We start from the raw sequence: 23853 nt of genomic DNA on the forward strand, positions 1-23853 counted from the left end.
TCCTCCTTTCCGGTCTGTCATTGTTCTGTGCTGCTGGTCCCTACTGGCCCAGTCACTCGCTCTCGCTCTGCTGCTCCCTACTGGACCACAGTCACTCCATCACCCCCTGCCTCAGGGACCACCTCTACTGCCTCTGGCCCCTCTGTACTGGGGGCAGCATCCTCCTCCACCTTCTTCACCGCCTCACTGGTGAGAGACTGGAAGCCACTGTCATGTGGCGGGGACAGGGAGTCCAAATCCACTGTGGCCTGTTCCAACTCTGGACTGACTACTGAAGTGCTCTCTAGCTCCTCTGGCATTGGTCCTGGGACAGGGACTTGCTCTGTCTCCAGTGCTGTTGGTATGGCTTTAGGCATTTCTGTTGGTATGGCTGCAGGGACCTGCTTGCTGTCCAGGGTTGTTGGTGTGGGGATCTCCTCTTTTGCTACGGGTGTTGCTGCTACCCCAGTCTGAGTAGAGAGTGAGGAAGATACCTCCTCTAAACTGGAAGGAGTGCTTTCCTCTTGGCTAAAAGCTGTTGGTGCCAGTGCCTCCTGCTGAATTGGTTTTAAAGATTCCTCCTCTTTGCTTAAGGGTACACTATCCTTCTGGCTTGAGGGTGAAACTTCTGCCACTGCCTCCAGTATAGCCACCTCCACAGCTGGCTCGCTGTCCTCTCCCTGCACTGCATTCTCAATCTCCCGTATGGCACTCTCAATGGCTGACACTGTGCTCTCAGGGTCGTGTAAAAAGCTCTTCGCCTCTGGGGACTTCATCGCACACTCAGCTTCCTGGGGTACATCTTCTGAGATTTTGGTCTGTACCTCTGGGGCCTCACTCAAGATTGTCGCCGGCTCACCTTCTAGGACAGAGCCATTGGTTAGGGCAGGGGAAGGAATGTTCTCTGGTTGGACTGGAGGAGGAGGGGCCTTTCTCTTTCCTTTCAGACTGGTTCCATTAACTTTGGCTGGTTCCTGGTGGACACTCTCTGGAGATGAGGCATCGTTGTCCTGGTCCACTGCCTCCTCCTCAGGGATGCTGTCCACCATGGGGATGTCCAGACAGGACTCATTGACCAGGGTGGGAGATCCATCCAGCTGGATCATAGAGACTACCTGCTTCATCCTGCGCCTCCTCTGGGCCGCCCCTCCTGTGCTGTCCCCAGTCTCCTCCCTGTCCACCTCTTCCTGTCCTGTCCCATACTCCCCAGCCCAGTCGATGGCAGGGTTTTCCCCCAGCAAGTGGAGGTTGGGATCACTGCTGGTCAGCACTATGCTGTCCCTGTAAAGGTTGTGTCTTCTCTGGACTGCTGCCTCCTTGACAGCTACAGTAAGAGGGAAAAAAGAGACATTAAGACATTGTACACAGACCACAGATGCAGTAGCTCTTAACACAGACTGGAGTTCCCTACTGAGGTCACTTGGTAAGGAAGAACTCTGGGCCCTAGCTACAGCACATGAGTACTCTTCCATGCACTGGTTATGTTGGTTATTCGGCTGCCCTATTGCATAGCACGATAAAAGAGAGAATCTAGCTCCATGCCTAGGTATTTTATTCTCTGTGTTGGCACCAGACAGCTCTTTTTCTGATTTATGTTGAACCCTAACTCGCTGAGGGGGTTACAAGGAAGTGAACCAGTTGCCTTTATGAATAGAGTGAGACAGGACGTTTTATTTTTAATTACACATTTATTTAACCAGGTAGGCCACTTGAGAACAAGTTCTCATACAACTGCGACCTGGCCAAGATAAATAAAAGCAGTGCGACAATAAACAAAAGTACAGTCAATAACACAATAGAAAAATCTATATACAGTGTGTGCAAATGGAGTAAGGAGGTAAGACAAATGGGCCATAGTAGTGAAGTAATTACAGTTAAGCAAATTAACACTGGAGTGAGATGTGCAGATGATGATGTACAAGTAGAAATACTGGTGTGCAAAAGAGCAAAAAAAGTAAATCAAAACAATATGGATGAGGAAGGTAGTTGGATGGGCTATTTACAGATGGGCTGTGCACAGCTGTAGCGATTGGTGAGTTGCTCAGATAGCTGATGCTTAAAGTTATTGAGGGAGATAAGTCTCCAACTAAAGCGATTTTTGCAATTCGTTCCAGTCATTGGCAGCAGAGAACTGGAAGGAAAGGCGGCCAAATGAGGTGTTGGCTTTGGGGATGACCAGGGAGATATACCTGCTGGAGCTCGTGCTACGGGTGGGTGGTATGGTGACCAGTGAGCTGAGATAAGGCGGAGTTTTACCTAGCAAAGACTTATAGATGACCTGGAGCCAGTGGGTCTGGCGACGAATATGTAGCAAGGGCCAGCCGACAAGAGCATAGAGGTTGCAGTGGTGGGTGGTATATGGGGCTTTGGTGACAAAACAGATGGCACTGTGATAGACTGCATCCAATTTGCTGAGTGTTGGAGGCCATTTTGTAAATGATGTCGCCGAAGTCGAGGATCGGATTGGAGATGCTTAATATGAGTCTGGAAGGAGAGTTTACAGTCTAGCCAGAAACCTAGGTATTTGTAGTTGTTCACATATTCTAAGTCAAAACCGTCCAGAGTAGTGATGCTAGTCGGGCAGGCGGGTGCGGGCAGCGATTGGTTGAAGAGCATGCATTTAGTTTTACTAGCGTTTAAGAGCAGTTGGAGGCCACGGAAGGAGTGTTGTATGAAGCTCGTTGAGGTTTGTTAACAGTGTCCAAAAAGGGCCAGATGTATATAGAATGGTGTCGTCTGCGTAGAGGTGGATCAAGGAATCACCCGCATCAAAAGCGACATCATTGATATATACAGAGAAAAGAGTCGGCCCGAGAATTGAACCCTGTGGTACCCCCAAAGAGACTGCCAGAGGTCCGGACAACAGGCCTTCCGATTTGACACACTGAACTCTGAGAAGTAGTTGGCGAGGCAGTCATTTGAGAAACCAAGGCTGTTGAGTCTGCCAATAAGAATACGGTGATTGACAGAGTCTAAAGCCTTGGCCAGGTTGATGAAGATGGCTGCACAGCAGTCTTTTATCGATGGCGGTTATGATATCGTTTAGTACCTTGAGCGTGGCTGAGGTGCACCCGTGACCAGCTCGGAAACCGGATTGCACAGTGGAGAAGGTACGGTGAGATTCGAAATGGTCAGTGATCTGTTAACTTGGTTTTCGAAGACTTTAGAAAGGCAGGGCAGGATGGATTTAGGTCTGTAACAGTTTGGGTCTAGAGTGTCACCCCCTTTGAAGAGGGGGATGACCGTGGCAGCTTTCCAATCTTTAGGAATCTCGGATGACACGAAAAAGGTTGAACAGGCTAGTAATAGGGGTTGCAACAATGGCGGCAGATAATTTTAGAAAGAGAGGGTCCAGATTATCTAGCCCAGCTGATTTGTACGGGTCCAGGTTTTGCAGCGCTTTCAGAACATATGGTATCTGGATTTGGGTGAAGGAGAAGCTGGGGAGGCTTGGGCACGTAGCTGCAGGGGGTGCTGAGCTGTTGGCCGGGGTTGGGGTAGCCAGGAGGAAAGCATGGCCATCCATAGAGAAATGGATGGCCATATTGAAATTCTCGATTATCGTGGACGGAGACTGAGAAGTAGAAAATGAATTCTACTCCAAGCAAAAACCTCAAATTGGTCAGTACTCAACAAGACAGGAATTGAAGTCCCACATTCGGCAACTTTAACCTCACGCTTCTCATGAGAACAGTGCAGTAGGAAAACAGGAATCGAGTCCAGCTGAGGAAAGCCTATTGTGAACGCAGTCACTTCGGAGTGGCTCCCTGTGTTGCGTAACCTCAACACATGGGGTCGGCTCAGTTGCCTTAGAGTTTTTGGGAACAGGAATGATGGTAGTCAGCATGAAACATTACGGCATTTTAGATAGGGAGAGACAAAATGTCAGTGAAGACGCCAGCTAGCTGGTCTGTGCATGCCCCGAGGTCGCGCAACGGAATACAGCCTTAGGATTGTTGATCCGTTTAAAAAATATATGATAATAATTTCATGTCGACCTCAGAGAGCGAGATCATCCAGTCCTCCAGGACAGTGGGGGCCCTCTTGCAAGACTCTGTTGTTTTTGTCAAAGCCTGCATAAAAAGCATTCAGTTCTTCTGGTAGAGGCATCGTTAGGCAGTTCAGGGCTGGGTCCTCTTTTATAATTCATAGACTGTAGTCCTTGACATGCGTCAGAACCGGTGTAGAAGAATTTCACCTTATTCTTGTATTGTCCTTTCGCATGTTTGATGAATCTGTGGAGGTTGTAGCGGGACTGCTTGTACGCAGTCGTAGCAATGATCCTAGCCTCAGGGTTAGCTGCTAAAGCCCCATATGTGGTGGCTCTGTCCATTAGCTTGGCGCGTGTCTAAGTGTTAATCCAGGGCTTTTGTTTGGGAAAACAGCAAACTTTAAACGTTGTCGATACACTTTCTTATGAAGCCGGTGACGGAGGTCGTAAACTTGTCAATGTTATTGGCGAAGTCATATTTCAGTCCTTACTAGCAAAGCAGTCTTGTAGCCTAGCCTCTGCTTCATCTGACCATTTCTGCATTGAGCACGTCACAGGATATCAAATTAATTTGATTAATTCAAATTTGTTTTTGTGCAAAATTCCAAATGCCTGTATTGCAAGAATCACTTTTTTTTTGTATTTTCTGTTTTTCCCGAGTGATTATGTTCACGTCTTTTTGATCTCATCTCCTTCATTCCTTCTATGCACCTTCCTATTTACAACAGAGATCTAAATATAATGACGATATGATCATGTCTCCACCCTAACAATGGGAGTAGTCTCAAAGGCGGGCAACAAGCTTAGGTCCAAAATAAGCCCATAGAAACGCATTGGTCTTATTTTAGACATATCTTGACTAGAGTGAAACCTCTTGCATCGCCTCTTCTCTGTTCACACACACCAAGCCCTTCTCCCTGTCACTCACAGCAACAAAGTTGAGAGATCACTTCTTCCTCTCTGACAAGTGGTTTCAACTCCCTATCTGCATTTGAGGTTTGGTCCAACAGAATGGGTCATATGGACACAGAAATACAGAGACATTATTTTACTGTAGAGGAGAAGTTAACCTTTATATGTCTCAACTCAAATTGCACGAAGAGCAGACACTACTAAAACAGAACTCAATGAACAATGATTCTGGAAAAGTAACGCTCAGTTTGCGGTACCACGTATAAATGGCTGCTACATGAAGTTAGTCATTATTAGTGAATGTGCATTATGCATGGTTCTGTTTTTATTTTATTTACAAAAATTGCATTTCCATAGACTTCAAAGCCAGACCAGTGATTACTGCAAAAAAAGCAGGTAAAACTTTTTGATAAAATAATTAAATTATTAGTGGGGCTTATAATTAGACTTATTTCACACGGCCTGAATTCATCTAGTTATTGCAGACTGTTTGAAATGCTGTGTATTTTACCTTTATTGTATTTATTGAGGGGTTGGGTTCAGTTGAAGGCATTCAGTTGTACAACTGACTAGGTATCCCCCTTTCCTTACAAAGCTTACTCAGAGAAAACATGTATTCAGATCCCTTTACTTTTTCCAAATGTTATGTTACAGCCCTTGTAGGCTCGCTTGTGTCGAATAGCAAGAGTATAAAAACTTTAGCGCCTCTCGTGGCCAAGGAGACGTGCTGGTAAAAGTTGGGCATCACGTGTCTTAGCAACATCCCTGGCAAATCCCTGGCAACAATAAGTACAGCTTCTGGGTGCGCGATTTTCTGCTTGTTTAGAGCCTAGTACAGATCATTGAGTGCCAGGGAGGTGTTGGTCTGAGGGATGTAGACAGCAGTGATGATAACAGAAGAACTCTGGAGATAAAATGGTTGGCATTTGACCTTAAGTAACAATGGTTTTGGGAAACGGCTGAGATTTAACGATGCTCCTTCAAAGTTTCTAATGAACTTAGCCTTAAGATGCTTTTGGGGAACTGGGCCATGGACAATAAATTAAATGAGACAAAACACAAATTTGTGCACCTAGAATTGTATGTGGAAATGTTGTATAAATCACCTTTCGGTGTAAAAACCATAGAAATGTAACACACATTTTTTTTTGTGTTACGTGAGAAGTAGGCATTGGTCTTGAGCCAAAAAATAAAATTCACATGAGCGCCACACTGCCTATTTCAATCAAATGTATTTATAAAGCCCTTTTTACATCAGCCGATGTCAAAGTGCAATACGGAAACCCAGCCTGAAACCCCAAACAGCAAGCAATGCAGATGTTGAAGAACAGTGGCTAGGAAAGAAATCCCTAGAAAGGCAGGTACCTAGGAAGAAACCTAGAGAGGAACCAGGCTCTGAGTGGTGGCCAGTCCTCTTCTGGCTGTGCCGGGTAGAGATTAATAAAAATAAAAATCACCCTATTTCACCCATGCTCTACTTTAGTGTTAAGCACACAGCTTTGGGCTACAACAGTAGCTATTGGTCGATTGTACTTCAAAACAACGCATAGGCAGGTTGCTTAGGATTCAAACCTTCTCAAACAAACAGCCTAATTTATACTCTTCAGAGGGATAATGAACGTCAGTGTCCTGCTTTTAAAATGTATGTATTATATCATTACATTGTTTTTAGATAGTCTTATTGTAAATGTCTTTCACTGTAGTGTGAAACATTTATTTGGGCTGCAATTTCTGACGCTGGTATCTTTAACTTATCCTCTGCAGCAGAGGTAACTCTGGGTCATCCTTTCCTGTGGCGGTCCTCATGAGAGCCAGTTATCATAGCGCTTGATGGTTTTTGCGACTGCACTTGAAGAAACTTTCAAAGTTCTTAAAATTGTCCGGATTGACTGACCTTCATGTCTTAACCTATTTAATCCCATCAGTCACAATAGTGACCGTAAAAAAACATTCAGTTATAAGGCTCTAAAGATTTTACTGAATGATGTATCAATACATTTCCAGCAAATATTGAAATAATAAAGGGTCTCAAGGAAATATGTGCAGTGTCACATGTTTAGTGTAAATTGTCACATGACCAGAGCTGTTTACTTCCTGGTTCCACCATGAGAAGAGAAATGGCTGCATCAAAGCCCCCAAACAAAAGGTTAGTAAAGTATGTTAGGACAAAGATATTTGGTACACATCATCTTTAAGGTGTCTAGAATTGATATATGCATTTGCAATTACTCAACTTTGTTCAGTGTGGTCATAGAATGAGTAAACATGTTGACGGCAACAATAGTGACCGGCGGGATAACAGTGCATCCAGGTATACACATACATAATTCTTGTTCTACCTAACTTTCTACTCCTTTCTTTTAGTTTCACTTTGAGTCAAGTTCTGGATATGTTGGATCTAGGTGACCGCCCAGACGAGGCATGCAACATTGCAGTTATCCCTCAAAATGAGAAAGATGCTGTCCTCAGTGATTGTGATAGCGATGGGCCAGATATGGACTATGAGGGGGAGACAGGCCATTTGCCAGCCAGGCTGTTGAATGCATATGCAAACAGATCATGACAGGAACAACGTTATCAATGATGAAATACTCCTCACCACCCCCTCCCCTAGCCACCCCCCTCCACCGTTGATAATGAAGAGCCAACGGCCACTACCCGCCAGAGGGTTCAGTCAGAAGAGCCAAGGGCAAAGCTGCAGGTGGTCAAAAATAAAGATTGAGTGTTCAAACAAATTGAAGAGGCATGCCAACGCTGTGATTCCAAAACACATTGTATTCATCCCAAATGCTGCAGAATGTGTCAAACAAAGCTGCCCCAACCCAATGGATGTTTTCCTACTAATGTATCCACCCACCCTAAGAGAGATCACCATTGAAATGTCCAACCTCTACTCCACCCAGACAAAGGACAAGCAACTGTATCGGAGTATGGATGAGCTCAAATCAAAGTTTGTCACGTGCGCCAAATACAACAGGTGTAGACCTTACAGTGAAATGCTTACTTACAGGCTCTAACCAATAGTGCAAAAAAGGTATTAGGTGAACAATAGGTAGGTAAAGAAATAAAACAACAGTAAAAAGACAGGCTATATACAGTAGCGGGGCTACATACAGACACCGGTTAGTCAGGCTGATTGAGGTTAGTATGTACATGTAGATATATGTGACTATGCATATATTATGTACAGAGAGTAGCAGTAGCGTAAGAGGGGGTGGTGGGTGGCGGGACACAATGCAGATAGCCCGGTTAGCCAATGTGCGGGAGCAATGGTAGGTCGGCCCAATTGAGCTAGTATGTACACGAATGTATAGTTAAAGTGACTATGCATATATGATAAACAGAGAGTAGCAGCAGCATAAAAAGAGGGGTTGGGAGGGGCCACACAATCAAATTGTCCAGGTAGCCATTTGATTACCTGTTCAGGAGTCTTATGGCTTGGGGATAAAAACTGTTGAGAAGCCTTTTTGTCCTAGACTTGGCACTTCGGTACCGCTTGCCATGCGGTAGTAGAGAGAACAGTCTATGACTGGGGTGGCTGGGGTCTTTGACAATTTTTAGGGCCTTCCTCTGACACCGCCTGGTGTAGAGGTCCTGGATGGCAGGCAGCTTAGCCCCAGTGATGTACTGGGCTGTACGCACTACCCTCTGTAGTGCCTTGCGGTCGGAGGCCAAGCAATTGCCGTACCAGGCAGTGATGCAACCATTCAGGATGCTCTCGATGTTGCAGCTGTAGAACCTTTTGAGGATCTCAGGACCCATCTCAAATCGTTTTAGATTCCTGAGGGGGAATAGGCTTTGTTGTGCCCTCTTCAAGACTGTCTTGGTGTGTTTGGACCATTCTAGTTTGCTGGTGATGTGGACACCAAGGAACTTGAAGCTCTCAACCTGCTCCACTACAGCCCCGTCGATGAGAATGTGAGATGTGCTCGGTCCTCCTTTTCCTGTAGTCCACAATCATCCACTTAGTCTTGGTTACGTTGAGGGATAGGTTGTTATTCTGGCACCACCCGGCCAGGTCTCTGACCTCCTCCCTATAGGCTGTCTCGTCATTGTCGGTGATCAGGCCTACCACTGTTGTGTCTTCTGCAAACTTAATGATGGTTTTGGAGTCGTGCCTGGCCATGCAGTCGTGGGTGAACAGGGAGTACAGGAAGGGACTGAGCATGCACCCCTGGGGAGCTCCAGTGTTGAGGATCAGCGTGGCAGATGTGTTGCTACCTACCCTCACCACCTTGGGGCGGCCCGTCAGGAAGTCCAGGATCCAGTTGCAGAGGGAGGTGTTTAGTCCTATGATCCTTAGCTTAGTGTTGAACGCTGAGCTGTAGTCAATGAATAGCATTCTCACTTAAGTGTTCCTTTTGTCCAGGTGGGAAAAGGCAGTGTGGAGTGCAATAGAGATTGCATCATCTGTGGATATGTTTGGGCAGTATGCAAATTGGAGTGGGTCTAGGGTTTCTGGGATAATGGTGTTGATGTGAGCCATTACCAACCTTTCAAAGCACTTCATGGCTACGGACGTGAATGCTACGGGTCTGTAGTCATTTAGGCAGGTTGCCTTTGTGTTCTTGGGCACAGGGACTATGGTGGTCTGCTTGAAACATGTTGGTATTACAGACTCAGTCGGGGACAGGTTGAAAATGTCAGTGAAGACACCTGCCAGTTGGTCAGCACATGCCCGGAGCACACGTCCTGGTAATCCGTATGGCCCCGCAGCCTTGTGTATGTTGACCTGTTTACAGGTCTTACATCGGCTACGGAGAGCGTGATCACACAGTCGTCCAGAACAGATGATGCTCTCATGCATGCCTCAGTGTTGCTTGCCTCGAAGCGAGCGTAGAAGTGATTTAGCTTGTCTGGTAGGCTTGTGTCACTGGGCAGCTCGCGGCTGTGCTTCCCTTTGTAGTCTATAATAGTTTGCAAGCCCTGCCACATAAGACGAGCGTTGGAGCCAGTGTAGTATAATTCAATCTTAGCCCTGTATTGACGCTTTGCCTGTTTGATGGTTCGTCGCAGGGCATAGCAGAATTTCTTGTAAGCTTCCGGGTTAGAGTCCCGCACCTTGAAAGCGGCAGATCTACCCTTTAGCTCAGTGCGAATGTTGCCTGTAATCCATGGCTTCTGGTTGGGGTTTGTACGTACAGTCACTGTGGGGACGACGTCCTCGATGCACTTATTGATAAAGCCAATGACTATGGAATCCTTATCACATCTGGGTACAGCTCTGTTCCAAGAAGTCACATGTACTGGTCACTTGACAGTGATGTACAATGAAAGCATTTCAGATGCAATGCGGAGAAATTGCTTTGATTCAATAATGGCCTCCGTTCATGTGGTTGAGAACACAAAGATCACTGACGACCCATTTAAGGTTAGGCCCATCTTCGCTGAGCTCAATCAGTCATACAAAATCATGCCATTTCAGGAATGGCTGTCAGTGGATGAGAGCATGATCCGATACTATGGCCGACATGGACGTAAGCAATTAATAAGAGGTAAACCAATCCGTTTTGGTTACAAGCTATGGAGCCTTGCCTCATCCAGTGGTTACATGTATCACATGGAGCCATACGGTGCATCCCACACTCTCCTCCCAGAGACTGGGTTGGGTCAGGGACCCAGTGTCGTTCTCGGTCTTGCAGAGCAATCTCAGGCGCCTCACGGTTGCATGTTCCTTCATGACAACCTCTTCACTTCGCTTGCACTCCTCGATGAAATTACAAAGAGAGGATATGAGAGCTCTGGAACGATGAGGCAAAATCTTCTGATGTCCCATTCAAGCCACAGAAGGACTTCATGAAATCCCCCTTGGAACCTCTGAGGTTCTGACCCAAGGAGATAAGTTGCTGGTCTGTTGGAAAGACAATAACATTGTCACAGTGGCAACAAACATGGAGGAGAAATACAATGAGACCTCTGTCAAGAGATGGAACAAGGAGCGACGTGCCTTTGACAAATTTCCACAACCAAAATGCATTAACTGATACAATGAGCACATGGGAGGTGTTGACCTTCACGACCTACAGGTTTCAAGATACCATATCTCGATCAGGTCTAAGAAGTGGTGGTGGCCCATCTTTACATGGTCTCTCAACAGTGCACTTGTAAACAGACAAGTCTTTTACAGAGACGTTATGGGAGGGACCATCGACCTGCTCACGGATAGTGGCACAGTCTCTTATGAAAAGGTTTGGCAGGAAACCACTGAGCCACAGAAGGAGAACTCTACTGGCTGGTACTGTTGAAGATCAGGCAAGATATGACAAAGCTTCTCACTGGCCAATCAACACGATGCACCGGTTCCAGAGATGTCGTCATTGTGACAAACGCATTACCTATCCATGTGAGAAATGCAAAGTACTACTGCACATTGAGTGCTTCAAGATATACCATGGACAGTAGAAACGGAGATAAGGGTTGGAAAAGCCAATAAAAGAAAAATAGAAAAGTCAAAGGGTGAGGAGAAGCAGTACAACAGACTCTAGAAAGAAAAGAAAAGTTGACGAAAAAGACAAATCAAAATGACAAATGTTTTTGGAAAAAAAGGTAAATTGATTCAGTTGCACTAAAATGTCAATGACAATGTTACAATGAATATTGCACTAAAGTACAAGTTCAGATGTTACAATTAAGTTACAATATTAATGATCCAATACATGTTGCACTAAAGTAACAATGTTGAAATATGTTGAAGGTTGTTGTTTTTTTGTCTTTTCTCTCAGTGTTCGTATCGGTGTTGCATAAGGGTTTTTGATATGTAAAAAAAGTCACACTAGAATGTGATGGGGCATTATAGCGGGGACTGCCAGTGACAGAGTTTTACATGTGTTAATAACTGGGCTGGAATATAAACATTTTGATGACTGCATAGGAGAAATATGTTAATTCAATATACATCACATTATCCCACCGGTCACAATTGTGACTGACCATAAAACACACACCTTTTCACCTAATTTTCCATGAAATAAGGTTACTAATGACACATGATTTGGATATTTTCATGTCTGGGAAAAAAATGTTGGATTAAATGGGTTAAAGTAATGATGGACTTCGTTTCTCTTTGCTTATTTGAGCTGTTCTTGCCATAATATGGACTTGGTCTTTTACCAAATCTTCTGTATACCACCCCTACCTTGTCACAACACAACTGATTGGCTCAAACACATTGTGGAAAGAAATTCCACAAATACATTTTTAACAAGGCACACTTGTTAATTAAAATGCATTCCAAGTGACTACCTCATGAAGCTGGTTGAGAGAATGCCAAGAGTGTGCAAAGCTGTCATCAAGGCAAAGGGTGGCTACTTTGAAAAATCTCAAATATATTTTTATTTGTTTAAAACTTTTTGGGTTACTACATGATTCCACAGTAATGTTGTCACTATTATTCTACAATGATGAAAATAGTAAAAATAAAAGAGACTCACCCATCATGATGTCCTTCATGACAGAGTGCAGCACCACCTCCTCAAAGATGTTCTCCACCAGGATGAAACGAGAAAAGTCCTCGAAGATCAGCTCCTGGAAACGAGGCAGCTCCTGGCCACCAGAGGAAAGAGTATGAGAACCGAGAACCCAAAGGAATCACTCACTCAGGAGAGACATGCAAAGAAAGAACAACTCATCACAATGAATGACAAAGAGAATGCCATTGCATGGAAGTGTAATGTCAGTTTCACACAGTACATTGGGTGCGTTTGTAAATTCACTCCGATTTCAGAGCACTCTCTCCTGTGTGCCAGAGCGCAGAATAACTGATGATTTTACGAATGCGCAGCACCCGTTGAATATGACCAGTGTCAATCAAAATAAATAAATAAAATAATACATATTTTATTGGTTGCCAGCAGCACAGTTACCAACATGCTAGATAGCATAAAATCAGCCTAACCAGCTCTGCTAGGGCAAGTAAAATGGTCAGAGTGAGGTGTTCTCACATTTGTGTTTGGAAGTAGTTAGCCAACTTTAGCCAGTTAGCTTGGGTGCTTGACTGCTGTTGTGGGGTCAGAACACTCGGATCTACCCTATTCCCCGGCTAGAGCGTCCAGTGTGCGCTCCGAGAGCGAAACACTATGAATCTACTAATGGACAATCTGACAACACTCTGAATTTACAAAAACGCCCAGAGTGCACTCTAGCACTACAGAGTGAATTTACAAACACACCCATAATGTATGAATTTGACCCAACAGTGTCAGTCTAGTCACACTGTCTAGTTTGACAGTGTGAGATGTGAACAGTGTTCCAACAGCCGGTATATTGCTGATAGACTTACAGAGGATATGGAGGGAGTGAGCTGCTTCAGCATGTAAGGGATGAAGATCTGAAGAAGAGCCTCTCTGAAGAACCTCTTCCGGACTGTGCTGCTGTCATAGTCAAATTTCTGAGGAGAGAGGGGGACAGAAACGAAACTCAGAAGAAGTTGGGAATCACCACTAGAGTATATAGGGCATCACTGAGAAAGGCCTCAGAGCTAAAACGTCGACAAACAATCAACTAAATCCCCTCTTGGTTTCCTATAGTAGGATTTTCCATACTACAGGAAAATGAGAAAATGTGTGTAGTATCAATCCTATTTCCCCACCCTTCCTCTGCCCATCACTGTGCCATGACGGGCAGCCGGGCCAACCCTCTCCTGTGTCTTACCTTGATGACCCGGTCCTGGCAGCGTTGGATGTTCTTACAGAGCCCCTCTGGCCCCTGGTCCTCCAGACTTTGGTGGAGGATCTGCTCAAACGTGTACACTGCATCGTCCATTTGCTGCACAGAAACGTTTGTTTAGAATAGAATAGGGAATAGCTTTGTGGCAAGTTGGATAAGATATATAGTAAACATAACAGCAACATTCACACAAAATACTTGCAGAATTTCCAAAAATCTAGCCAAGAAAATGTCCATCATTTTGTATATTCACCACAAGGGGGCACTATCTTACCAACAATTCCTTCATAAGTGTAGCGTTACAGAATATAATATCTTTCTACTGTATACTAGTGGAATACTGTCCAATACAACCCCTCCTTTCATTCTACACAAAGCATGCTCCAAACACTGATGGAAGATTTGAGCTACTGTACATCTAAATTATATACAGAATCTTGGATGCTAAGTTAAACGCTCCATTTTTTTTACTCGCTATGACCTTGAGAAGTCTGACTCCCAGCAGCTTCTGGCCACTACAAAGAGGGCAGACTACGTGTTTCACAATGGGGGACACGCTGGGTGTTAAACACATGGCTCCAGGATCACTCTCCCTAAACCTACAGCCTGTCAATAGAGACCAGCCAGCCAATGACAGCCAACCATAGCCCCACCACTCGCTGACCAGAATGTGCTTGTTCTCCAACCACAACAATGAAGAACGCCCCGTAGATCTGAGGACCTCAGACAAAACAGCACAACCCCCCACCACAGAGACCTGCAGACTGCATCCTTTCAGCACTCACCAGCAGGAACTCAAAAGGAGACATTTGAGCACTTATTGAATCAGTACCATATTCTGAGGACTAGTTGTAAAATACTGTGTGTGTGATAACTATTAACCATCAGCTCACTGAAAAACGCATCAAAAACTTTGCAGCATGTAATAAGGTGTAGGACGACAGACTAGTATCCTGTCCAGGTGGTGTACTTGCACATCGAGATGCCCCACGTTACAGAAACATGAGATCACCTACTACCCTATGGGCCATTCTGGCTGTGGGACAAGGCTTCACAATGTGTAGGAGTAGTTTTACCTCTCTCATGAGGATCTGTGCTCTCTGGACAAACACAGAGGGGCTGGAGACATCAAACCTCTGCTGCAGGCCGTCCAGACTCAGGTCCTCTACTTTCTCATAGCAGCTCTGCATCTTCACTGGGTGGAACGCCAGCATAGAGATCTTCTCCATGTGCTGAGGATGGGGGAAAATAAAAAGAGACACTGGGCATTGACCTACTATAGTCGCTACAGAACACACAATATGTCAAAAGGGTAGAACGATACAACGAGTCATTTCATATGTGTCTGTATCCCAAATACAATTCAAAATGTAAAATCACTACATTGTTCTATGGAAACCTACAGTGTAAGCCGTGAACCTGAGATGCAGTTTCACTAGGCTTATAATCAGAAGCTGAGCCCCCTCACCTCTCCCACTTTCTCCTTGGTGGCGTCGTTCAGTGTGTTCTTGCTCAAGTCCACCAGCTCTCTGAAGAAGACGTCTCGGACCTGAGAGAAGCCTCGGCTGGTAGGCCCCATCAGGGCCTCCAGGATAGAGCTGATGTAGGGCTGGATACTGACTGTCAGCAGCTTCTCTGCCTTAGGCAGCACCACCGCTGTGATGGGGTGACAGAGTAGAGAGAGAATGTCAACAAAGAGTAGGCTAGATAACTTTATAAACTGGCACAAGTCCTACGGTGACGCACATGCTTTTCTCAAGATACGAGTCAGCCAAAGGAATTCAGCTCCTGTCCATGACCACAGAGCCATCGCTCTGACAGCAGGTTTGTCTGTCTGTCAGACTGTAATGGTAAGGCTTAGTCACCCTCATAACTGTGGAATGCTGCTAGTCTTCCTGCATTCCACTCGATGGACACGTGCTGTCACGCAACATTAACCTGTCTAAGTGGGCTCTACTGAATCTGCATCGCTGCTCTACAGATTGTATACAGATTGCACGCTTGAAACGTAAAGGTATTTTCTGATTGAGCCGACATATGCTGTGTTTAAAGTGAATGCAGTCTCCGCTAATGCGAAAACATTGCCTTTCAATTTCAAATCACGCTGAGCTTTCCACGTTACGGATTGAATCGAGCCATATGTGGCTGTGAAAAATCACCTGTCAATCTGTTGGTAAATACCTGTGGACTCACAGGTAAACATGCAGACCAGACATGGAGGACTATGATCCACTGGAATTGACCAGTTACTGATGGGGTTCCAAGTTGCCCCTATTGGGCAGAGATGTAGGATGAGTTTACTCCACCAAAATTCATGACTTAATTGTTTTTCCGTTTGCATATCATTGTATTTTTCTGTATGTCTTTTGTGTTATTTGTTTATAAATTGTGTCTGCTCTTCTCCCAGCCATAGGGAAGCGATGTCTGGGTGGGAGGGGTTGTGGCTGAGAAGGTAGATGAGAAGTTGGGTCGGGTTGTGGGTGGCATGAAAAGAAAGTTACCCAGTAATTTATAATACAGGAATTTTCTTTTGTTACAGTGCAGGAATGATTGTAAAAACGTCACACACACACACACACACGAGGTGGAAGGCAAAACCGACCTTGGGTCAGTTTCTAGGACTAGGGTCAACTTCATTCTACTGTGGAGGGCCTCTTAAAACCTGTTTGGGATAGGGGGCAGTATTGAGAATTTTGGAAAAAATATGTGCCCATTTTTAACTGCCTCCTACACCAACTCAGAAGCTAGAATATGCATATTATTGTTCAGGTTTGGATAGAAAACTCTGAATTTTCTAAAACGGTTTGAATGGTGTCTGTGAGTATAACAGAACTCCTATGGCAGGCAAAAACCTGACAAGGTTTCATGCAGGAAGTACCCTGTCTGACAAGGAGTCGTGCGTCTTGCATCTGTTTATTGAAAAGTAAGGATCTTAGCTGTAACGTCACAATTCCCAGGGCTCCGATAGGCTCTCAGAACCCGGGAAATACCTGAAGGTTGACGAGGCAGCCTCAGGCTGAAACACATTATCGCCTTTGGTAAGTGGCGGATCAGAGGACCTTTGAATGAGGCGCGTGCACTATTCGCTCCTGAGGAGAAATTTAATTCGGCTGTTTAGGCTCAATGCATATTCCCGGTCGGAATATTATCGCTTTTCTACGAGATAAATGGCATAAAAATTGGTTTTAAACAGCGGTTGACATGCTTCGAAGTACGGTAATGGAATATTTAGAAATCTTTTGTCACGCCAATGCGCCATGCGCGAGACCGTGATGTAGCATTCTGATAGTGTCTAGAACTCACGAACAAAACGTCGCTGTTTGGATATAACGATGGATTATTTGGGACCAAACCAACATTTGTTATTGAAGTAGAAGTCCTGGCAGTGTATTCTGACGAAGAACAAGCAAGGTAAGAACATTTTTCTTATAGGAAATGTGATTTTGGTGGAGGCTGACCTGGGTGGGTGTCTAAATAGCTAGCCCTGTGATGCCGGGCTATGTACTTAGATTATTGCAAAATGTGCTTCATCCGAAAAGCTATTTTAAAAATCGGACATATCGAGTGCATAGAGGAGTAATGTATCTATAATTCTTAAAATAATTGTTATGCTTTTTGTGAACGTTTATCGTGAGTAATTTAGCAAACTGTTAGTAAATTCCCCGGAAGTTTGCGGGGGTTATGCTTTTTCTGAACGTCACAGGCTAATGTAAAAAGCTGTTTTTTTATATAAATATGAACTTGATTGAACAGACATGCATGTATTGTATAACACAATGTCCTAGGTGTGTCATCTGATGAAGATCATAAAAGGTTAGTGCTGCATTTAGCTGTGGTTTGGGTTTATGTGACATGATATGCTAGCTTGAAAAATGGGTGTCTGATTATTTCTGGCTGGGCACTCTGCTGACATAATCTAATGTTTTGCTTTCGTTGTAAAGCCTTTTTGAAATCGGACAGTGGGGTTAGATTAACGAGATTATTGTCTTTAAATAGCTGTAAAATAGTCATATGTTTGAGAAATTGAAGTAATAGTATTTCTAACGATTCAAAAATTGCGCCACTGGATTTCAGTGGCTGTTACGTAGGTGGGACGAGTTCGTCCCACATGCGCCAGAGAGGTTAAATATAAACATCCTCTTAAATATATTTGTGTGATATTTCTTTATTTTGATAGAGATAGGACAATGAAAAGGGGAGAAGAGTCGTCCACAGAACTAAAAGCCGAGGTCACCGAGGGCTCACCTTTGATTTTGTTGGTGACGTGCTCCTTGGAGGTGATGATCTGGTCCATGTCTGTGCGTATGGAGGCCTCTAGAGGGGGGCGTCGCGCCTCACAGCTCTGCACCACAGCCTCGTACTGGGCCTGGGCCTGCCTCACCACCAGACCATACACCGCGTCGCAGACCTGCATGGGGACACACAAGAAGAAAACTTTGAGCCATTCTCCTTGCAGTCAAAATAAATTCATCTCCTGCCTTGATCCCAGCCCTTCTGAAAGACACACAAGCAGGTTGGAGAAGAGGACACCCATCGTGCCGTACAGCACAGGGGAACAGAGACTCATGTCAAAATGGGAAACAGAAGCTAAGGGGTAAGATATTTTTCCAAGCTATGCTTGCTTGGTATAATTTATAAAGGTGTACTTGGACTGTTGGGTGAGAGATGGGACTTACTAGCATCCAGTTCCTCTGCCTGTCGTGCATTTTGCCTTTGAGTCGAGGGGAGATCAGATCCCTGAGCTCAGGGAGAAGAGTCTCCATCACCAGGTTGGCCAGAATCTAAAGGAGGGATATACAACACATACAGAGGTCGATTCACATGTTACAGATGACAACTAGAAAGGGCCATTTCCTTGAAGCTTGCTTCAGCTGTGCAAAAGTATTTGTATGAGACCCAACAGCTATATTTCCATAGTGATACGAAATTCTTAGTCTTATTCACCAGAATGTGGGTGCTCTGCCCTGCACGCTCCACAATTTGTATGAGCTACAGTCAGAGCCCTGGCCTGGTCAGAAAAATAACCATCAGCATGACACAGCAACCCCAGAGTGAACAGCAACAGGAAGCGTACAGGGATGAATCCCAAATGGTATCCTATACCCTATATAGTGCACCACTTTTGACCAAGGCCCATAGCGTACTACATAGGGAATAGTGTATCATTAGGGATGCACAGTCCAGCTACGAGTTGATAATGTCACTATGGTCACTGCCCTGGTGACACAATCCTGTAGGCATGAACTCACTGGGCCCTGACCCTCTGTTGGACAGCAGAATGGGAGGCAGACAGTGGTGTCACTGTGTGTGTTCGCACTATAACCAAACAGTGGAATTCATTCATAGCACCCTATAACAACACCAGTGAGACACATCCAGATCAGACCAGCACGTGACACAGACTGTCATTCGCTGTGGCATGCTGACCTGTGAGGGGATCCCACACATCATCTCCCAGGTGCCATACTGCCCGTGGGCTTGGCGGTAGAGCCTCACAGCGTCTGTGAAGGCCGGAGTCTGCACCTGGCTCTCCTCTGATAAACCTATCGGATAACCACAGAGGAGCAGTGTTGTTAGTGGACGAGAAACAACATAGTAAGGGTTGATTTTAATGCTTTCTAAATTCACATTGTACAAGTTTATCATTTAAAATCACAACAATCTCAGAGAAAATACTGGTTACACTTTCCACAAAGTACATACAAAAATGCTTTCTAAAATATTTTTGTGGCTAAAACATGCTTGAAAAAGGAGTTCCATTCCTAGTTTGTTGCACTTTGCCCAGAAAGAGAAGTGTATGTAGACCAAGGGTCACCATCTTAATCTGGACAGCAGAGTAAGAGGCTATTCCTTAAAAGGAAACAGAGCCTAATACAGTGAGATTGCAGTGACCACACACACACACTGAACAGGTCACCCTCTAGTGGCAGCAGGGACTAGCCTGGCGTTATTTATCAGAGCATTGCCATGGCAACCCAGGGAGAATCCATAGTAACCATTTTAGAGGAAGTTATAACTTTTGTCTTCCCTAAAATTCGCCCAATCATTTCCAAATACTGAAATAGCAACAGCCTGTAATGGCTTAATGATTGTGAAACAGCTTCTATCACCAGGCCATCAGACTGTTGAACAGCCATGACTAGCCGGCTACCTGCCCGGTACGCTGCACCTCGAAACTAATTCCCCCATGTACCGTATATAGTCTGAAGGCTGGTCACCTCATATTCTGATTATATACAGTTAACTCACTGTATATACTGCAAATTCGGAACATATTCAAACGTCATGACTTTTCCCACATTTTGTTACGTTATAGCCTTATTCTAAAACGTATTGAAATCCACCCCCCTCATCAAATCTACACACAACACCCCATAATGACAAATCAAAAACCGGGATTGATTTTTTTGCTAAAAATAAATAACTTATTTACATAAGTATTCAGAACCTTTGCTACAGGTTCACCTTCCAACAGGACAATGACCCTAAGGACACAGCCAAGACAACGCAGGAGTGGCTTTGGGACAAGTCTCTGAATGTCCTTGAGTGGCCCAGCCAGAGCCCGGACTTCAACCCGATCAAACATCTCTGGAGCGATCTGACAATAGCTGTGCAGCAACACTCCCCATACAACCTGACAGAGCTTGAGAGGATCTGCAGAGAAGAATGGGAGAAACTTCCCAAATACAGGTGTGCCAAACATGTAGCATCATACCCAAGAAGACTCAAGCTGTAATCGCTGCCAAAAGGTGCTTCAACAAAGTACTGAGTAAAGGGTCTTGAATACTTATGTAAATGTGATGTGTTTATTTTTAATACATTTGCAAACATTTCTAAAAACCTGTTTTTTTGTGGTATTGTGTGTAGATTGAGGGGGAAAAAACGACTTCATCCATTTTAGAACAATGCTGTAATGTAACAAAATGTGTTAAAGTCAAAGGGTCTGAATGCACTTTATTCTCCACATAGCTCATTCTATTGCACGGTTGGAGCTAGTAACATAAGCATTTTGCAGCACTTGTCATAACACCTGCAAATCTGTGTAGACAACAAATAAACTGATTTGACATTTGTTTGGCAAGGTACTGTTTTCTTTCCACCATCAAGTCAGTTATGGTGAAAGCTTCTCTTGAGGCAGAATCACACCACCTGCTCCCCCTAATGGATAGAGTTCAAATCACACCACCTGCTGAGATTCTCCACCTCTTCTGAAAGTGTCAAAATGAAGAATTTATGAACGCATCCAGCTGTGTTTGGAATCAAGATTTAGAATGGCATGCACAGGCTCTCCATCCAAACAACTCTACAGGAGGCCCCTAGAGAGATACCCTGTGTTATGATAAAAATGGGAGAATTTAGAAATGAATTCAATGCGATTCTGTGTGTGTGTGGACTCCAGCTATGACAAAGGAAGGAAGTGAATGTGTGCAGGGCAGGGTGGGGCTGTGTGTGTGAGAGGCCTGGGAGCGTTATGAGGGGGGTAGATAATCTACCAGAACACATTGCTACAGGCAGGAAGTCCACAGGCCCAGACCCCCCCCCCCCTTTCTCTGTGAGTGTGAGTGTGTGTGAGTGAGTGAGTGAGAGAGTGAGAGATTAAGGGTGGGGCCAGGCCATTTATTTTGGCACTGCCTCAAGGAGAAATTGGAGGGATTTCTTCAAGGGCCCCCAAAAAAGCTAAACTAGACAAAGTCTAGCCTGTGCTGAAATCCCAGTACTGTATATTAATGGATGTGTGTGTGTACATGGTCATCTGCCAACCATACACCAGTTCTTTGTCAATAAAAAGTGATTAAAATATTTGTCAAAAAACATTTGTGCGAATTGACGACACTAGATGACTAAATAGACCCAGAAAAAATGAGAAATGTTTTTTTCTCCCATTTCAGTTGACTAAAATGAGACTACACAAAATTGTGTGTGACTAAAATCTGACTAATAAGTGGACTGGACAAGAGTTTTACGAAATTGAGAACTTTTCAGTGATAAGCTAATATTAGCAGCACAGATGGGCAGCGCAAGCGATGAGTGTTGGATGACCAATGATGTGTACAGTCATGACCAAAAGTTTTGAGAATGACAAATATAAAATTCACGTCTGCTGCATCAGTTTGTATGATGGCAAGTTGCATATACTCCAGAATGTTATGAAGAGTGATCAGATGAATTGCAATTAATTGCAAAGTCCCTCTTTGCCATGCAAATGAACTGAATCCCCCAAAAACATTTCCACTGCATTTCAGCCCTGCCACAAAAGGACCAGCTGACATGTCAGTGATTCTCTCGTTAACACAGGTGTGAGTGTTGACGAGGACAGGGCTGGAGATCACTCTGTCATGCTGATTGAGTTTGAATAACAGACTGGAAGATTCAAAAGGAGGGTGGTGCTTGGAATCATTGTTCTTCCTCTGTCAACCATGGTTACCTGCAAGGAAACGCATGCCGTCATCATTGCTTTGCACAAAAAGGGCTTCACAGGCAAGGATATTGCTGCCAGTAAGATTGCACCTAAATCAACCATTTATCGGATCATCAAGAACTTCAAGGAGAGCGGTTCAATTGTTGTGAAGAAGGCTTCAGGGCGCCCAAGAAAGTCCAGCAAGCGCCAGGACCGTCTCCTAAAGTTGATTCAGCTGTGGGATCGGTGCACCACCAGTACAGAGCTTGCTCAGGAATGGCAGCAGGCAGGTGTATCTGCACACACAGTGAGGCAAAGACTTTGATGGCCTGGAGTCAAGAAAGGCAGCAAAGAAGTCACTTCTCTCCAGAAAAAACATCAGGGACAGACTGATATTCTGCAAAAAGGTACAGGGATTGGACTGCTGAGGACTGGGGTAAAGTAATTTTCTCTGATGAATCCCCTTTCCGATTGTTTGGGGCATCTGGAAAAAAGCTTGTCCAGAGAAGACAAGGTGAGCACTACCATCAGTCCTGTGTCATGCCAACAGTAAAGCATCCTGAGACCATTCATGTGTGGGGTTGCTTCTCAGCCAAGGGAGTGGGCTCACTCACAATTTTGCCTAAGAACACAGCCATGAATAAAGAATGGTACCAACACATCCTTCAAGAGCAACTTCTCCCAACCATCCAGGAACAGTTTGGTGACGAACAATGCCTTTTCCAGCATGATGGAGCACCTTGCCATAAGGCAAAAGTGATAACTAAGTGGCTCGGGGAACAAAACATCGATATTTTGGGTCCATGGCCAGAAACTCCCCAGACCTTAATCCCATTGAGAACTTGTGGTCAATCCTCAAGAGGCGGGTGGACAAACAAAAACCCACAAATTCTGATAAACTTCAAGCATTGGTTATGTAAGAATGGGCTGCCATCAGTCAGGATGTGGCCCATTAGTTAATTGACAGCCTGCCAGGGCGGATTGCAGAGGTCTTGAAAAAGAACGGTCAACACTGCAAATATTGACTCTTTGCATCAACTTCATGTAATTGTCAATAAAAGCCTTTGACACTTATGAAATGCTTGTAATTATACTTCTGTAATCCATAGTAACATCTGACAAAAATATCTAAAGACACTGAGGCAGCAGACTTTGTGAAAATGAATGTGTCGTTCTCAAAACCTTTGGCCACGACTGTATACAGTGCCGTCGGATAGTATTCAGACCCCTGGACTTCTTCCACATTTTGTTACGTTACAGCCTTATTCTAAAAATGTATTTTAAAAAAATTACATACTCAGCAACCTACACATAATACCCCATAATGACAAAGCAAATTCTTGTTGAAATTTTTGCAAATGTATTGAAAAAAAAAAAACACAGAATACCTTATTTACATAAGTATTCAAACCCTTTGCAATGAGGCTTGAAATTGAGCTCAGGTTTCCATTGATCATCCTTGAGATGTTTCTACAACTTGGAGTCCACCTGTGGTAAATTAAATTGGACAGGATTTGGAAAGGCACACACCTGTCTATATAAGGGCCCACAGTTGACAGTGCATGTCAGAGCAAAAACCAAGCCAGGAGGTTGAAGGAATTGTCCGTAGAGCGCCGAGACAGGATTGTGTCAAGGCACAGAGCTGAGGAAAGGCACTCCCAAAAACAATCTGCAGCATTGAAGGTCCCCAAGAAAACAGTGGCCTCCATCATTCTTAAATGGAAGACATTTGGAACCACGAAGGCTCTTTCTAGAGCTGGCCGCCCGGCCAAACTGAGCAAGCGAGGGAGAAGGGCCTTGGTCACGGAGGTGACCAAGAACCCAATGGTCACTCTGACAGAGCTTTAGAATTCCTCTGTAGAGATGGGAGAAACTTCCAGAAGGACAACCATCTCTGCAGCAAAAAATA

General features: G+C 44.5%; 1 protein-coding gene across 2 annotated transcripts in view; it reads right to left on the reverse strand.

Annotated features, from left to right (window-relative positions):
- Positions 1-23853, reverse strand: part of LOC115200477 (niban-like protein 1) — a 46633-nt gene continuing 22780 nt past the window's right edge. For both annotated transcript variants that reach the window (XM_029763574.1, XM_029763575.1), the window contains exons 6-14: positions 18974-19089; positions 18223-18327; positions 17792-17954; positions 15015-15202; positions 14623-14778; positions 13532-13645; positions 13161-13268; positions 12313-12424; positions 1-1303 (exon numbers count right to left, since the gene is read on the reverse strand). In XM_029763574.1, the coding sequence (XP_029619434.1) occupies positions 78-1303; positions 12313-12424; positions 13161-13268; positions 13532-13645; positions 14623-14778; positions 15015-15202; positions 17792-17954; positions 18223-18327; positions 18974-19089 (2288 nt within the window). In that variant the 3' untranslated portion in view covers positions 1-77. The remainder of the gene's footprint in view (positions 1304-12312; positions 12425-13160; positions 13269-13531; positions 13646-14622; positions 14779-15014; positions 15203-17791; positions 17955-18222; positions 18328-18973; positions 19090-23853) is intronic.

Source organism: Salmo trutta, chromosome 9, assembly GCF_901001165.1.
Source record: "Salmo trutta chromosome 9, fSalTru1.1, whole genome shotgun sequence".
Classification (NCBI taxonomy): domain Eukaryota; kingdom Metazoa; phylum Chordata; class Actinopteri; order Salmoniformes; family Salmonidae; genus Salmo; species Salmo trutta.